The following is an 18,008-nucleotide window of genomic DNA, read 5'->3' on the forward strand; positions in this document are numbered from 1 at the left end:
ATTATGTATAAAAACCCTTCCACACCGCGGAAATGTGATCCCTTTTCCAACATACACATTTTGTCAAGCACAAGAAACCTTAATTGAGACAAGGTGCAAAAATCTCGTGCAAATAATTTCGTGCAAAAATCTTGTTATCGAGTCGCAAAACGCGTTTTTCCGAGCCTGAAAGAAGCTCGCGAATGCACGCAATATTGCGGTGCGACTGGAGGCTCGAGGCACTTGGCGTGTATTCGCGGACTTCTTTCAGGCTCTGAAAACACTTTTATGTGGCACGTATTGAGCAACAGAAAGCTGTATGGGGAAATTTTCATGTTGCTTTACAGTTTTCTCATTGACACTTTTCGTATAATTATAATATTTTGGAAGTAGAATAATTAAGACTAATTATGGAATTAGACGGAATGCAAAAAATAATCTAAGTATCTCTAAGCGACGGTAAACAAAATTACTTTCGGTCTGTCCGGCTACGAGGCATTTGCATATTTTTAAATCCTGGTTCACGTCAGTAGGGACACCCTGTAAATTGAAGTACATTCCCACCACCAAGTTTCACCAGGAAGTCTAGTCAACTGCAGCTGCAATACCGTCGGCCTGAGTAGACTAGAATATATGTTGCGACAGGAAAAATGATCAAGTTCATTGTATAAGGTTCGGGATATTTAAATGCTTCAGAGGCATTTCAAAAAGGAAGAAACGAAACGTCGAGCTGTTTTACATAGCTTCGTAATTGAAAATAGTTTATTTCACAATAGGCGAATTGAGCTATGTCATTAGACCTGTGTGATAGAAGGCGCTGTGATGTACAGGCATGCTATAACCGAAATTATGGAGCATCATTGGCACTATACGTTCTCCGGGAATTACGCCAAGGCGTTGCTGGACACGACTCTGTCTCAATGCATTGCCCCTTGTGCAGAACTTTGAACGGAGGGCAGAAACAGCCAGGCATACAGGAATCTCTGGCCAGCTTCTCGTTTTGGGGCGAGCATCTTGGAATGTTGACGGGTCCGCACGTCAGGAACTCCATTCCTGCCGGACACAGACTCTCTGCAGGCAAGAAAATAATTATCGCTTTGATGATCATGCCTTTCGGCAGCGCATTGCCTGATCTGAAACGTTACTAACCGGCGTTGTCTTCTGACTTGTGTGGCACTACTGTTAAACAAAAGCGTTCCGGTTAATGGCTGTCCACATAATTGGTCGGAAATAGCAACATACTCGTTAGCTAATAAACTAGCAATACTAGTGGGTTCAAGTGATGAACGTTAGAGTGCAAAAAAAGTTAGTTGGAATTGCTTGTTGCAGTTGGACAAAAATTATGACTGATTACTATTTCACTAAATTCAGAGCTGTGCTAAAGAATGCATAGGAATCGTAAATCCTTCGGAAAATAAATTCGATCAAATGAGTTTATTTTAGAGAATGCATCGTATTACTATAGGAGCAGGGGCAACTAAATGACTACATTACTTTCGGACAAACCAGAAATGTTACGGTGTGAAACGAAAAGCTTCTTGAATGCTCTGTATTTCGCACTCATCAGGAGTAGCAGCCATAAATAAAAAGTCATAAATAAGTGGACGCTGCACTACCATTTTAGCCAGAGAAAGCTTCCTGGGCTACATGGTACAGTACTACCACTACAGCGATAGAAAAGACTGGACAAGCGCTGTTCTTCTTTAACCATGTCTGTGGGGTTTCGTGCCGTAAAAATGTAGTGCTGGTTGCATCAAGGACGCAGCCGCAGTGGCATACGTGAACCATCTTGCGTATGCTGCAGAGGTTCTACCCCGGTGGTGTATGGCGCGGGCGCGCGGGTTCCATCTTGAAAGCTATCTGCGATGGGGACAGAGTGCTGCTAGCTTCGTGTACCGCTTCGTTCTAATTGAAGCGCGAGGCATCACGAAGGACAATCCGCTCGCTGCCGCGTTTCCTTACTCCAGCGTTTCGATAGTGATTTTCCCCGGTCATCGAGTGAGATGTGTTCATGTTTGCTTGTGCGCGCGTGGCACCATGCATGTTATTTTAGTTGGTAAGCGAATGTTTACAAGTTTATACGGCCGATAAATCTACTATGCTTACTTCGTATTGCTGTATCGCAATCGATGCTTCGCCTTTCGGGCGAAGCTGCGACTTTTTACAGCGAAGCTGTATATGGCGAGGTTCTGACCAAAAGTGCGTGCGTGGACAGGTTGTGTAGAAAAATGTCGCGTCGACAAAATTGAATCCACAGAAGCCTATGTATCAAGGCTTAACAGAAGTGGTTCCTTAACATAAGTGTCAAAACCAGTGATGGATGACCATTAGGTCACAATCTATCCACCAATTAAGGTGGATTAAGTCTGATTAAGGTCGATTAAGGTGTATTGGGGTGCATTAAGGTAAATTAAGGTCAACTAAGGTGGATGATTGGTTGATTGATTCTGGGGTTTTACGTGCCAAAACCAGTTCTGATTATGAGGCACGCCGTAGTGTAGGGCTCCGGATTAATTTGGACTACGTGGGGTTCTTTAACGTGCACTACAACGCAAGCACACGGGCGTTTTTGCATTTCGCCTCCATCGAAATGCGGCCGCCGCGGCCGGGATTCGATCCCGCGATCTCGTGCTCAGCAGCGCAACGCCTTAGCTGACTAAGCCACCGCGACGGGTAAGGTGGATGAAGGAGGATTAAGGTGTATCAAGGAGGATTAGGGTTGATTACGGTGGATAAAGGTCGATTAAGGAGGTTTAAGGTGGATTATGGTGTCTTTGTCTTGATGCTTTAATTGCATATATATATATAGTCATACCTATATCCATGTTTAACCATGTTTTATACTTAAATCATGCGTACTGATACATATGCATACTGTATCGCCCAACTGCCACACTCTCTAATGAGAGTAGCAGTATCGTAAATAAAAAATATATAATTTCTTAGTTTTAGAAGACCATATCTACCCCCCCCCCCCCCCCCCGAGGCCGACTTAACCCCCCCCCCCCCACCTTTTGTTTAACCCCTCTTCTTTCCTTGCGCATTTGAGTACTGCAACGAAGATGTGAGACGTGCAATCGTCTGCACACTCGCAAAAAGCGCATTTTTGACAATTTCCCGTGAAGAAATTGAAGTTAGTGCTATTTAGATGGCATTGGAAAACTGTCACCCCTCCCCCCCCCCCCCCCCGCCCTGGCAGAGATCCTTGGTGCGCTACTGATACCTTGGATAGTATGGTTGCAAAGATATAAGCGACAATACTTTAACATGTTTTCGTTGCATGCGGTTTTGGCAAGCGCTTCCCTGCATGTGACCAATTTCAAAGACGTTTAACGTCAAAACGTGCTCGTCAGTGCAGTACAATTTTGAGACGCTGAACGTTGTTTGTGCAATGACTCAGTAGCAACTGGATTACCAAGAAATTGATACCTCTCGTGACAGTATGAAAACTGAGAAGAAATGTTTTCTCGTCGTCTCCTTTTTTTTATGTCACGACTCCCCCCTTTGCTCCTCGTTTATTTCTCTGTGATGCCTTGCGTTACAAAACCGCAGATACGAAAACGCAAGGACTGGGACAGCATGTCCACACAACGAACGCGAATATGAGATTACTTAACCAAACGAAGCGCACAGCGAAACAAAACTTACCGCAAGTTTTGCCGGGCAGTTGGCTGAATGTTATGTTGCGCTGCTCGCAGGCCAACTTGAAAGCAGCGAATGCATCGCAGTAGCAGTAACCGTTTCCTCGGCATGAGCACATCTGGTCGACGCAGTTCTCGAAGAACACCCACGGGTTTTCAAGGCGCTTGAGGCAGGCCTGCAGGTTCTTGTTGTTTCTTTGAAAGGAAGGAGACGCACAGTCGCAATTATAGAAATGTCGAAGCAATGTAAAAAATACTACAGGATGGTGTTTGCCTGAGCTCGTTGGTTGAACATAGCACAAATGGTGACACCGGCAAAAAGGGACGACGGCACACGCTGGACTAGCAAATGAATGTTTATTATTCGTTTCAAATGAATGTTTATTATTCGTTCGGCAAGACGCGCTTATCTAATGCGGAATCTACGCAGTTCCCTGCAGTATTTCAGAGCGTGAAATCTGAGCGGAGCGGAGCGTAAGCGGCGCTCTGCTAAAACTGTCTAATTTTAAAGCGCCGCCACTCTTTGTACTCTGCCGCCGGCGCGCGACCTACTCGCCTCCTCCTCGCCCCTCGCGAGTCCCCTCCGCGGCAGGTGGTCTTGCACCCGTTTTCATGCGCGATGATTGGTCTCCCTGCCGTTACCCTTGGAAACGAGCGGAGCTTGCGTTTTGCTTGTGTTCTGCTTTTTCGTTCGCGCCATTTTGCGCCTTAGCTCGGTTGGCTCGGCGTATAGAGAAGGTCGCACGCTAACATTGCACGCTGTTTCGTGCACTGTCTGCTAGCGCTATGCCTTGCTGCTGCGCATATAACGACAGCAAGAAGCGTGATGGTGGTTATGCAGTTTTTACGATACCGCAAGGAAAGCGTGATGGCTTGTGCAAGAAGCAGTGGCTGCACAACATTGGCCAAAAGAACTTTGTTCCGACAAGGAACAGTATTGTTTGCGAGGTAAGGCGCCTTTATTATTGCTCATATCAAAGCATCCCCTAATGCTGCATTTTTTCAATTCTTCCGGCCTGCTCATTAGCGTTTTTGTTGCGGCAATTTGTACGTTGCATAAAAATGGGGTTCTCCTCAGAATGCTGAATATTCTGCTGGGACTCCATCACCTCGCACGTCGTCAAATGTTATTCAATCGGAGATGCAGCATTATAGACTCTGCTTTCCACTGAACAAATATACCCGAAGATACAGCCTCTCGATCGCACTTTTCGTGATTGTTAGGATCTGTTGCCTGTTTTACTGAAAATTGGAATAGCAGCTTGTAGAGGAGCTGTTTACAGCTTCGATGTGTGTGTCAGTCACTTAAATACAATGAATGCAGGGCCTGAAAAAAATTAGTGGGAAGTACACCCGTGGTATTGCAGGTGATGAGCGCCAGCTAGTCCACATTTTAAGGCGAGACCCTTAGTTGGATATGTTTCAAGGTAAGCGTTTGAGGTACAGAAAATAACGTGACCTAATGAAGGCCAGAAGCGAGCCAAATCATGTCCAGCCGTGTATAATAGATTATTAATGATCAGCAAAGTAAATCATGACTGATTAATGATTGGATTAAGGTGGTTTAAGGTCGATTAAGATGGATTAGGGTTAAATAAGGAGGGCTAGGGTCGAACAAGGAGGATTAAGTTGGATTATGGTGGTTTAGGGTGGATCAAGATGTAATAAGGATGATTAGGGTGGATTAACGTCGATTAACGTGCATGAAGGAGAATTAAGATGGATTAAGGTTGATTAAAGTGTAATAATGAGGATTAGGGTGGATTAAGGTCGAATAAGGTAGATTAAGGAGGATTAAGTTCGATGGCGATTAAGTGGTGGCGTGGAGTAGAGGTAGAACACCCGACCTCAAATCTGAAGGTCGTAAGTTCGAATCCTGGTCCATTCCACTACATTTTCAGGCATGGAGTGGTGCCTGACACCGGCAAAGAAAAAAAATACATATTGCCGAGAGCTAGTGGGGCTATACTAGTTCAGGTGCAACCAAACTAGGCAGGCCCACTAAGCTTCATCAAAGTCACTCCCTCCCCAGAACAGGAATTGGCCTCCCTGGTGCAGTATTCGGCCACTACCTCCCTCATGACTCCGACAATTAACCCATGGCCCTCAGTTCCCAGTGGCTGCGGAGCACCTGACCAAGGCGGCGGTCAGACCTGCTACGCGGCAGAGGGTGCTAAGAATCTCTGGGTCAAGGCAGGCCGCCAATGGAAACTGAACCTGGCAACGTTCAACACGCGCACCCTCTCGAGTGAGGCTAGCTTAGCAGGACTATTTGAAGAATTATCAGGCATTTCCTGGGATATTATTGGCCTTAGTGAGGTTAGAAGAACTGGTGAGTCTTACACAGTACTGACTAACGGCCACGTCCTCTGCTACAGAGGTCTTCCAGATAAGAAAGAATCCGGGGTAGGATTTCTAGTGCATAACAACGTAGCGGGCAACATTGACGAATTCTACAGCATTAATGAAAGGGTAGCAGTCGTCGTAATAAAGCTGAATAGGAGGTACAAAATGAAGGTAGTACAAGCCTATGCACCAACCTCTAGTCACGATGATGAAGAAATTGAACAGTTTTATGAAGATGTTGAACTAGCAATGAGAAAGGTGCAAACTCAGTATACTTTAGTCATGGGCGACTTCAATGCAAAAGTGGGGAAAAAGCAGTTTGGTGAGCAAGCCATTGGCAACTACGGCATCGATTCTAGGAATGCAAGAGGAGAGATGTTAGTAGAATTCGCGGAAAGGAATAGGCTCCGAATAATGAATACCTTCTTCAGGAAGCGCAGCAACAGGAAGTGGACCTGGAAAAGCCCTAATGGAGAAACAAGGAATGAAATAGATTTCATACTCTCTGCCGATCCAAGCATAGTGCAGGATGTAGAAGTGTTAGGTAAGCTTAAGTGCAGTGACCATAGGTTAGTGAGGTCTAGGATTTCTCTCAATTTGAAGAGAGAGAGAGTGAAATTAGTCAAGAGGAAACAGGCCAACCTAGAGGCAGTAAGGGTAAAAGCAGACCAATTCAGGCTGGTGCTCGCAAACAAATATGCAGCTTTAGAACAGGAAGATGAAGATAACATAGAGATAATGAACGAAACCGTAACTAGGCTGATCTCAGAAGCAGCAATTGAAGTGGGAGGTAAAGCACCAAAGCAACCTGTAGGGAAGCTCTCCCAAGAAACAAAGGACCTAATAAAGAAACGACAAAACATGAAAGTGTCCAACTCAAGAGATCAGATAGAATTCGCTGAACTGTCAAAACTGATCAACAAGAAGAAAGTAAGGGATATTCGAAATTATAACGTGGGAAAAATTGAGGACGCCGTAAAATATGGACGCAGCATGAAATCAGTAAGAAGAAAACTAGGCATAGGACAAGGCAAGATGTATGCACTGAAAGATAAGCATAGTAAAATCATCAGCAATTTCGATGACATAGTAAAAGCAGCAGAAGAATTCTATACTGACCTGTACAGTAGCCAAAACAACCAAGCTTCTTCCATTCGAAATAGTGATGAACCGGATACAGAAGCTCCTTCTATAACTAGCGATGAAGTTAGAAGGGCCTTGAAAGACATGACCAGGGGAAAAGCGCCTGGAGAAGATGGAATAACAGTAGATTTAATCAAAGATGGAGGAGATATCATGCTTGAAAAGCTTGCGGCCCTTTATACGAAATGCCTCACAACTTCAAGTGTACCAGAGAGCTGGAAGAACGCCAACATTATACTTATCCATAAGAAGGGAGACGTTAAAGAATTGAAGAATTACAGACCCATTAGCTTGCTTTCAGTATTGTATAAAATATTCACCAAGATAATTTCCAATAGAATCAGGACAACACTTGACTTCAGTCAACCAAGAGAACAGGCTGGCTTCAGGAAGGGATATTCTACGATGGACCATATCCATGCCATCAATCAGGTAATCGAGAAATCTGCAGAGTACAATCAACCTCTCTATATGGCTTTCATAGATTATGAAAAGGCATTCGATTCAGTAGAGATATCAGCAGTCATAGAGGCATTGCGTAATCAAGGAGTGGAGGAGGCATACGTGAATATCTTGGCAAATATCTACAAGGATTCCACAGCTACCTTGGTTCTCCGCAAGAAAAGTAGAAAGATACCTATCAAGAAAGGGGTCAGGCAAGGAGACACAATCTCTCCAATGCTATTCACTGCATGCTTAGAAGAAGTATTCAAGCTCTTAGACTGGGAAGAATTAGGAGTGAGGATCGATGGCGAATATCTCAACAACCTTCGGTTTGCCGATGACATTGTCCTATTGAGCAACAATGGAGAGGAATTACAACAAATGATTGAGGACCTTCATCGAGAAAGTGCAAGAATTGGGTTGAAGATGAATATGCAGAAGACAAAAATAATGTTCAATAGCCTGGCAAGCGAACAAGAATTCAGAATCGCCAGTCAGCCTCTAGAATCTGTAAAGGAATATGTTTATCTAGGTCAATTACTCACAGGGGACCCTGATCATGAGAAAGAAATTTACAGAAGAATAAAATTAGGTTGGAGTGCATACGGCAGGCATTGCCAAATCCTGACTGGGAGCTTACCACTGTCGTTGAAAAGAAAAGTGTACAATCATTGCATTCAACCGGTGCTAACATACGGGGCAGAAACTTGGAGGTTAACAAAGAAGCTCGAGAACAAGTTAAGGACCGCACAAAGAGCAATGGAACGAAAAATCTTAGGAGTAACGTTAAGAGACAGGAAGAGAGCGGTGTGGATCAGAGAACAAACGGGGGTAGACGATATTCTAGTTGACATTAAGCGGAAGAAATGGAGCTGGGCAGGCCATGTAATGCGTAGGATGGATAACCGGTGGACCATTAGGGTTACAGAATGGATACCAAGAGAAGGGAAGCGCAGTCGAGGACGGCAGAAAGTCAGGTGGGATGATGAGGTTAGGAAATTCGCAGGCGCAAGTTGGAATGCGCTAGCGCAAGACAGGGGTAATTGGAGATCGCAGGGAGAGGCCTTCGTCCTGCAGTGGACATAAATATAGGCTGATGATGATGATGATGATGATGAAGTTCGATGAAGGTGTATTAAGGAGGATTAGGGTACATTGAGGTGGATTAGGTCTATTAAGGTTTATTGAGGATGATTAGAGTGGATTAAGGTCGAATAAGGTGCGTCAAGGTGTATTAGTGTGGATTGAGGTGAATTACAGTAGATTTTACAAGACTCGCATTGGCGTATCTTAGGCGATAGCTAAGGACACCTGGTAATCTTTTTCAGTTCTTGAATCTGCTTTGAACTGGGCTACCATGCACGTGTGAGTGGGTGAAAATTATTATTTGTTTTTCTCACGGATACATGCAATGTGCAGGAGGCGATCGCGCACCCTTGCTGTTGCCTTCTAGGCGGAGGCCGGGAATCTTGGCTTTAATAGCGAATGCCTTACAATCACCTTTCTTCGGTTTTGTTCTGTGGGTAAACCTTTTCCATCCATGTAACACGAGCCGATGTCATTGTATCAATGCGCTTTGATTACGAAGGTTGAGTAATAAAAAAAGTGGTCGCAGTTTCACCTGAAAGGCGAAGCATCAATTGCGATAGCAAACTTGTAGAGAGCTATACGGAGTAATGATATTAGCTTTATCAGCTGTATAAACTTGGACATGCAGCAGCATCGGCAACACGCAGAACTGTTGTCGACGCCATCGGCGTTTTGCCCGCGTTCGCTCAAAATGCGTGCGGCGTTGGTGACTGTTGCCGGAGCTTCTGATATAAATAGGCACTTGGTGCCGCAGCTAAACGTCGCCTCCCTTCCCTCCCCCTCCCCCACGGCTTCTCGCGCGTCGGAAGAAGGTGCGTTTGCTCTACATATATGGTGATTGTAAAGGAGAAAAGAGACGCCTACTTCTGCAGCCCTTAAGCGAGCACGGCGCGGAACGCGCGTTTGTTCTCCGCCGTGCGTTCACTCCCCGTGAAAGACGCGCCCCTCGCGCCCTTTCACTCGCACATACAGCGTTTGGCGCACGGCGACGATTTCTTCTCCAAATGACGTCATACGGAACCTCACGGCGACGGCTACGGCGACGGCGACGCCGACGGCAGAAATCTGCTTTTGAGTGTCCATATAATTGCTATCGCAATAATAATGAATATGATTGTGATGTAGCAATGCAGGGAATATTATGTAAGCAATAATGTTTAGCACTGCAGCGTATTAGGTACTTGAACTTGTATAAAGGACGTTTTATTCATCCTGCTTGAGTGATTAACTCTATGATAAATGTTCTAGCTCCATTTCACTGAACACCTATTTGAGCCGCGCATATTACAAGAACTTGAAAAAAAAAAAAAAAAAGCTGAAGCCCAACGCAGTTCCAACAATTTTCTCCCACCGACCTGTCGTGAAGCACAGGAAGTCCCCTCGACAGCGGCATGAACTTCGAACTGACAGTAGCAATGTGATTGCTGCTGCTTGCTCCTTGTCCCGCCTCTAATATTTTTAGCAATAATGATCTCGGTCGCTTAACGACGCAGCCAGCGACACTATAATCATTTATGCAGAGTCTGTCGCCACCGCATGCTTGGCCGCAATCAACAATGCGTCGGCAATAGGGCCCCCCGCTAATCAAAATCACAATTTTAACTATCCTACTGCGTAATTTAACGGTATGTTGGTGTGAACTATCAAAATACCTTATCCAGAGGCGTTTCTTTCACCTAAAATATAGAATGCCTTCTTCCATAGGTATACCGAGTATTTCTTAACCTTCATTGACACCGACGCCTAAAGAATAATCTGTAAATACCTTTCCTGAGCTTCTGTTATTGTGGGCGATGAGTGGTTGCCGGCATCGCTTCATTGCACTGAAATTGCGCAACCGTCCTATTCAATGCAGAAACCACAGCGCAAAAGCTACTTTGACATTGAGACAAACACATGGACGGACGATGCTCTCGCCAGTAATTCATTAAAAGAAGGCACACTGAATATAATACCTGCGGTGCACATGCGCGCACATGCACGAAAAAACTGCCAAACACAGAGCGATTTGCCACAAGCAATCAGTGGCGCACCGACGCGGGGGGGGGGGGGGGGGGGGAGTTCGGGGGTTGTAACCCTCCCGCCTGAGGCCAAATTAACCCCCCCTTTTATTCGACCCCCTTTTTTTCCTTGCGCCTTTGAGTACTGCAACTAAGATGTAAGAGGCGCAATCGTCTGCACACTCGAAAAAAGCGAATTTTTTGACAATTTCCCGTGAAGAAATTGAATTAGTGCTGTTTAGATGGTATTGGCAAACTGTCAACCCCCCCCCCCCCCCTAGTAGATATCTTGGGTGCGCTACTGCAAGCAATACTAGATCATATGCACAAAGTAAAGCAGCGTATTATGGGGCAGAAAAGTAACTGGAGTATAGAACTCGCCTCAAAGCTCTTTTTACATCAGTGTTTGTCATTCACACGGCTTTAAGTTGAAACCAACCTCCTCATAAACGTTGCCTTCAGCATTCTACATGCTGTTATCACCATTTTTCAAAAATTTCTACGCCACTGGGGCGCGCAACTGGCCCAAAATCATGCGCCTCCATCGAATTCTGCGGCCCGTCCGCGGGAGCCTAGGCGCAATAGCGTGCCGTGCGCAGCGCGCGCAGCTGGTGGGCGAGGAGAATCGAGGAGGAAAGTGCGGCGGGGAGGAGTGTCGCTACTTTCAGAACTGAGTAAAGCGCTTTGATCTTGAAAGTAGCGACACTCTCCTCCGCGCGCGCGCTTTCCTCCTCAATTCTCCTCGCCCGCCGGCTGGGCGCGCTGCGCACGGCACGCTATTCCGCCTGGGCTCCCGCGGAAGAGCCGCAGAATTTGATGGAGGCGCATTATTTTGGGCCAGTTGCGCGCCCCAGTGGCGTAGAAATTTTTGAAAAATGGTGATAACAGCATGTAGAATGCTGAAGGCAACGTTTATGAGGAGGTTGGTTTCATCTTAAAGCCGTGTGAATGACAAACACTGATGTAAAAAGAGCTTTGAGGCGCGTTCTATACTCCAGTTATTTTTTCTGCCACACGATACGCTGCTTTAATTTGTGCATCTAGTTAGTATTGCTTGTGGCAGTTCGCTCTATGTTTGGCAGTTTTTTCTTGCATGTGCGCGCATGTGCACCGCAGGTATTATATTCAGTGTGCCTTCTTATAATGAATTACTGGCGAGAGCATCGTCCGTGCATGTGTTTGTCTCAATGTCAAAGTAGCTTTTGCGCTGTGGTTTCTGCATTGAATAGGACGGTTGCGAAATTTCAGTCCGATGAAACGGTGCCGGCAGCCACTCATCACCCACAATAACAGAATCTGAGGAAAGGTATTTACAGACTATTCTTTGGACGTCGGTGTCAATGAAGCTTAAAAAATAATCGGTATACCTATGGGAGAAGGCATTCTATATTTTTAGGCAAAAGAAACGCCTCTGGAAAAGGTATTTTGATAGTTCACACCAACATACCATTAAATTGTGTAGTAGGTGGTTAGTTAAAATTGTGATTTTGATTAGACATCAGAAAAACATTTATCACACAAAAAACAAGAAGAATGGTCAGTAAGATGCTTTATTTTCGTGCACGCGCAAAAAACGTTATTTGACAAGATACAGATAACGTAGAAGAGTATCATATAATATTCAGAATGAGAAACAATGCTAGTGTACAAATATGCCATTTCCGATTGAATAAGAGTTGACGACATGCGAGGTGATGGAGTCCCAGCAGAATATTCAGCATTCTGAGGAGAACCCAATTTTTATGCAACGTACAAATTGCCGCAGCAAAAACGCTAATGAGCAGGCCGGAAGAATTGAAAAAATGCAGCATTAGGGGATGCTTTAATACGAGCAATAAGAAAGGCGCCTTACCTCGCAAACAACACTGTTCCTTGTCGGAACAAAGTTCTTCCGGCCAATGCTGTGCAGCCACTGCTTCTTGCGTAAGCCATCACGCTTTTCTTGCGGTATCGTAAAAACTGCATAGCCATCATCGCGCTTCTTGCTGCAGTTACATGCGCAGCAGCACGGCATAGCGCCAGCAGAGTGCACGAAACAGCATGCAATGTTAGCGTGCGACGTTCTCTATACGCCGAGCCAGCCGAGCTGAGGCGCAAAATGGCGCGAACGAAAAAGCAAAACACAAGCAAAACGCAAGCTCCGCTCGTTTCCAAGGGCAACGGCAGGGAGACCAATCATCGTGCAGGAAAAGGGGCGCAAGACCATCTGCCGCGGAGGGGACTCGCGAGGGGCGAGGAGGAGGCGAGGAGGTCGCGCGCTGGCGGCAGAGTACAAAGAGTGGCGGTACTATAAAATTAGACATTAGACTTTCCTACATCAAGGGACTTTAGAACTGAGTGCTTTGCTGCGCCACCTGTCGAACAAGGTTGGAGTTAGCGTCAGCTCGCGGCCAAGCACTCGTTCCCGATCGCTTTTATACACTTCAAATCGTCGCCAAAGGGCCTCGTTGCTGAAACCTCTCGCAGTATACAGAGGTCCTGTTCAGTGGTGAAACACATCCCAGGCTTTTTGGCATGCAGGCGAGCTAGCGCCGCATTTGAATATGACGCCGACATGGGGCTGTTCGCGCGGATGGTCGCCATGTTTGTTTACGCTGGTCCGCTGCGCGCGCTAGGCTGGGGAGAGAAAACATGCGGAGCGAAGGGCCCGCTCCGTAAAGACGATGGCCTCGCCAGCGTACTGCACATGCGCAGTGGCGTCACCGCTCGCCCGCTGGCCCGTAAACCCGCTGAGCTGTAACTCTCTACTGTCTCATTCTTCACACTCACGACAACGGGACAATATCATAAAGAACCACCGCAGCAGCTTATCGGTGACAGCGTGAATTTTCACTGGTGTTTTGTACGACTTGTATTCGCAAAAAAGAGAAAAGAGAAACAATGCGATCGGCCGGTTACGTATTCATGGTTATCAGCAGTACATAAGTGACGAAGAGACACGCTGCCTTGATCTTATTTTATTTTTATTGTAACTTGTAACTTTCTGTTAAGTTTTGGTAATTTTTGCAACTTGTAACTTTTTGTTGTAACTGTGTTGTAACTTCACGTGGAACTTGACGAAGCCGTGCGATCAAATATATTGCGTCGATTGCGTGAATGTTTTCTTTTTTAAAAAGTTTACTTTTTACCAAGCTGGCTTTGGGCAATGCGTGTATGTGGTACAGTGAAGGGCCGTTTATAGTCCGACGTAGCGCGCGCGCATGCTACGTCACGTTGACGAAAACGACCCCCTCTGTACATAGTTTGCACGTGACGTCATATCCGCCGCCTGCCCCGACCGTCCGCCATCGCTAGGCACCTCGCTACTAGCCGCTGGCCCGCTGCGTTTGTGTTCGGCGTTCGCTTCTACGTGTCAGCGCCGCATGTTTGCTGTCGTGAAAGCTTTGCGATGGTAAAAGTCAGGAGCCCTGAATTTTGCACTACCTATATGGACGAACTTGTAGGGCCGACGCGGACTCGCTACAAAGAAAAGGTCGGAATGTGCGACGGCGTGAACCCATACTAGCTGCACGTTGGCGTGGATACCAGTTCAGACCCCGAGGTGCTCCCGGCCCCGACGTACGTGGATATTCTTAATTATCTTGTCCCGTCCACGAGATACGTCGCGCTAAATGAAATAAAGGCTCACAAATCGCTGAAGGCGCACAATTACTTCACGAGCGGTTGGGTGAGGAAGGTTGCAGCGAAGCGCCTGTCGTCGGGTCTTACCATCGTCCTCGGCGAGGTGAGCCAGTGAAGGCATCCTTGGCGTGCGGCAGAGAAAACTATATCAGTATTATTTGTGCCGCTCCATTCAGGGACAACTTTCTTGCCACAAAAGTTCACCTATGTGCACTTTTACCCAAGCTTCAAAACGTGTGTTCGCTTCTTTCTGCGAGGTTTGGTTTACAGTTCGGTGCATGTCCGTGCATGGGAATTTTGTTGCGTTAAATAGAAGTAGCCCATTATATTGAAAGCATGCAGACATTCAAATATTGCTTAGCATATCGCTAAGCGAAGCACACGTACCAAGAAATGACGATGCAACGCATTTTGCAGGCCGTTAAAAAAACTAAATTGGGGTTTTCCGTGCTAAAATCACGACCTAATTATGAAACACATGGCAGTGGAGGGTTCCGGGATAATTTTGACCGCCCGGAGTTCTTTAACGGGCACTACAACACAAGTACACGGGCGTTTTTCAGAGCGGTAAAAGCGACCATGCGTGTGCGAGCAGGCGGTCACCAACCAGTACGGGGGCTTTCGCTGCCTCCGTTTTACGATCATGCGTGATGTGCGGTGTTTTGGCGTGTTATGTACTCGTCCGAAACAAAATGACACGCACGTTGTTCAGGTCCTTCCGATTTATCCGGGAAAGCCACAGGCACCGACGTTTCTCCGGCAGCATTTTTGTGCGTTCGCACTGCCATGTTATTACTTTTGGTGCATACCTACGCCCGGTTCCGCGTAGCTCGGCTTCGCGGCAGTGGTACTTCTTGTGCGGCAGCAGAAAATCGCGCAGATTGGCATGATCACGGCGCGAGAAGGAACTTCAGATCAACAACGCGTCAGCGCGTGCAGCCTGCTCCAGCCACTCTTCCGCAGGCCCGCAGGTGCCTAAAGATGGGCTGGCGGACCGGTGCGGAAGTGACGCGCGTGCAAACTATGTATTGACCCTTTTAGCGGAGCAGTTTGATCTAGAGGAACCAGATGGCGCTTTCGACCCGCACCATACGTTGCCTCCGCGAATGCGCGTGAATACAAAACCATTACTGCTTCTACCATGCTACTGTGCGATCAGCTGTCGAAAATGCAACTGGGTGTGCGCTAATGCACTGTGCCCAGTTCGAATATATACTGCAAAATGTGTAACGATAAAGTTCGCTGCAAAAATAGTGATTCAGATATTAATAAATGGAATCAACCTGTGTCGCCGCTGCTACATAAGGACTGCCTGTGTTGCCGCCCTTCGCGATGCACGGCTTTCCTCAAGGATAAAAAAAATATAATTCATCCGCCTGCGCTGTATAGATAACCTCCAAAGAAAGGACTTCAACTCCGGAACGTAGGCACTTGGGAGTGAGTACCGCTCGTTACAAAATGAAGTAGTGCCACTTACTCGAATAGTAAGTTTCCCGCACGTTATCTACACACATCCACCCTTACTCGCACGAAAACTTACGCCCACCGTATCGCCAACGTGTGAGTGAATAGGCGCACACTTGAATGAATATGCCGAAGCATGAGTGACGACACCGGCCAGACACGAATGATGGAAGCTGAACGTTTTGTGACGGTCCACAGAGTAAGCGAGGGACTAGCGATAATACGTCTTTGCTGCGAGCTACCGCAAAGTACAGAACATTTAAATTCCAAGCTTTGTGCGCAGCAAGAACAAATTTATCGCAGCAGAGCACTCCCACGAGTGATTACGCTGAAAATAAACAATCAGATAGTGGCCGCACCGAGGAACTTTACTGAGTCAGAAATATGACAAGCCGTTGGTTCAAAATGTTTGCCAAAATAATTCGCTACTCAAAAAGCCGGGTGATGGATATACAATAGATAACATTAGACCTATTTCTCTGACCTCAAATCTCGCAAAGTTAATCGAGAGAGTTCTGTATGGTCGCATCGATAGGTGGATAGGCGAGAACCAAATATTAAGTGATTCTCAAATAGGATTCAGGCCCGGCTGCTCAATTTGGTGTGCTGATGTTGACTTGGAGAGTGGAATTCAACTCACTCGCCGCAACAACCAGTACGCGGCCTTAGTCACATTAGACGTTGGGAAGGCGTATGACAGTGTCGATCACAGTACCTTAATCAAAGACTCGAAAGTGTGAGTCTCCCACAGTATATAATTGCATGGATTCAAAATGTTCTAAGCGGACGCACATTTTATTGCTATCAAAACGGTGTGTCTTCTCACATTTACAAACAGACAAGGGGCATTCCTCAAGGTGCAGTACTTTCTCCGTATTATTTAATATTTTACTAAATCACATCCCGACACATCATGACGCACAGGTATACGTATACGCTGATGATATCGCATTTTTCTCGGTATCAAATGATATTCATAGCTTATATAAAACTTTGCAATTGTATTTGAATCAGATTGAAATTTGGCTAAAAGGAATACAAATGTCGCTAAATGTCAGCAAAAGAGCAATCATTGTTGTTCCCTTAACTTTTCCTATCCGAATAACACTGTCGTATGGCCAGGAGATTATTCCGCAGGTGCAATCTTTAAAATATCTGGGAATGATTTACACAGAAAAGCTTAATTGGAAGACACACATAGAATACATCGCATCTAAAGGAGCATGCGCAGTTGGTTTATTAAGAAGAGTCAGCAGCAATCGTTTTGGAATGTGCAGAGAGACCTTGCTGATGATTTATTGTATGTATGTCCGCCCCATTCTAGAGTTTGGATGCGTGTTATTTTCTGGAGGTCCTAGTTACAAATTACGCCCTCTGGTTCTTTTAGAACGCGAATCACTACGTCTACGTCTCGGCCTTCCAAGATATGTAGCGAATAATATTCTTTATCATGAAACTCACCTGCCTTGTCTTCAAACTCGTTTTCGTATACTGACAGTCCAAACGTTACTGAACATATATGCTTCTCCCCAGAGACGCGCCTTCTATATGTTTATTAGAGAACCGACTGCATTCTTTGAGAATCAATGGTCCAGACTACATTGTCCCCATGTAGTTTTTGTGCAGAAACTATTAGAGCCATTACAAATATCAATCCGTGATGTGGATTTTCGAAATTTCCCTACTGCGACAGTAAGCGTTGAATGCGGTGATATATTTCCTAATAACGCTAAACTCCTGCCTATTCGATACCTAAAATGTTTGTTAGATGACCACCTCGAGAACCTCCAAATAAATGCAGTAATAGCAACAGATGCTTCTGTCAGTGAAGAGAAGGTAGGAGTCGGTATTTTTTCGGCATCATTAAATTGGTCTTTCTCCCTTCGACTACCCGACTTTACGCCAATATTTCAGGCGGAGTTATTAGCGATCATCCTAGCTCTCCGAAAACTTCCCACATCTATTACTTCAGCCGTAATCTTAACCGACTCCTTGTCTGTTTGCTCCGCTTTATCAGTGCCCAATTCATCTATCATTCTCCGAGAATTTCATTCATCCATCCCCCAACATTTACACCTTATCCATCGGGTATATGGGTGCCAGGGCACGTGGGGCTCACTTTAAACGAATCTGCAGACGCACTAGCAGCGGCATCTCTTAACGGCCCGGTACTGAGGATCCTAAGACCTTCGGCATACGTCACTTCTGCGAGATTAAAAAAAAAATTCTGTCCAAGAAGAACATGCCAAATCATGTGTACTCAATAACACCGATTTTCAGC

At 45.9% G+C, this 18,008-nt stretch overlaps 1 protein-coding gene across 2 annotated transcripts in view; it reads right to left on the minus strand.

Annotated features, from left to right (window-relative positions):
• Nucleotides 1–296: 296 nt before the first annotated feature.
• LOC119449360 (sushi, von Willebrand factor type A, EGF and pentraxin domain-containing protein 1-like) overlaps nt 297–18,008 on the minus strand; it is a 224,195-nt gene continuing 206,483 nt past the window's right edge. For both annotated transcript variants that reach the window (XM_037712534.2, XM_037712533.2), the window contains exons 33-34: nt 3,628–3,815; nt 297–1,050 (exon numbers count right to left, since the gene is read on the minus strand). In XM_037712534.2, coding sequence (XP_037568462.1) covers nt 827–1,050; nt 3,628–3,815 — 412 coding nt within the window. In that variant the 3' untranslated portion in view covers nt 297–826. The remainder of the gene's footprint in view (nt 1,051–3,627; nt 3,816–18,008) is intronic.

The sequence above is a fragment of the Dermacentor silvarum genome, chromosome 4 (assembly GCF_013339745.2).
Source record: "Dermacentor silvarum isolate Dsil-2018 chromosome 4, BIME_Dsil_1.4, whole genome shotgun sequence".
In the NCBI taxonomy this organism is placed as follows: domain Eukaryota; kingdom Metazoa; phylum Arthropoda; class Arachnida; order Ixodida; family Ixodidae; genus Dermacentor; species Dermacentor silvarum.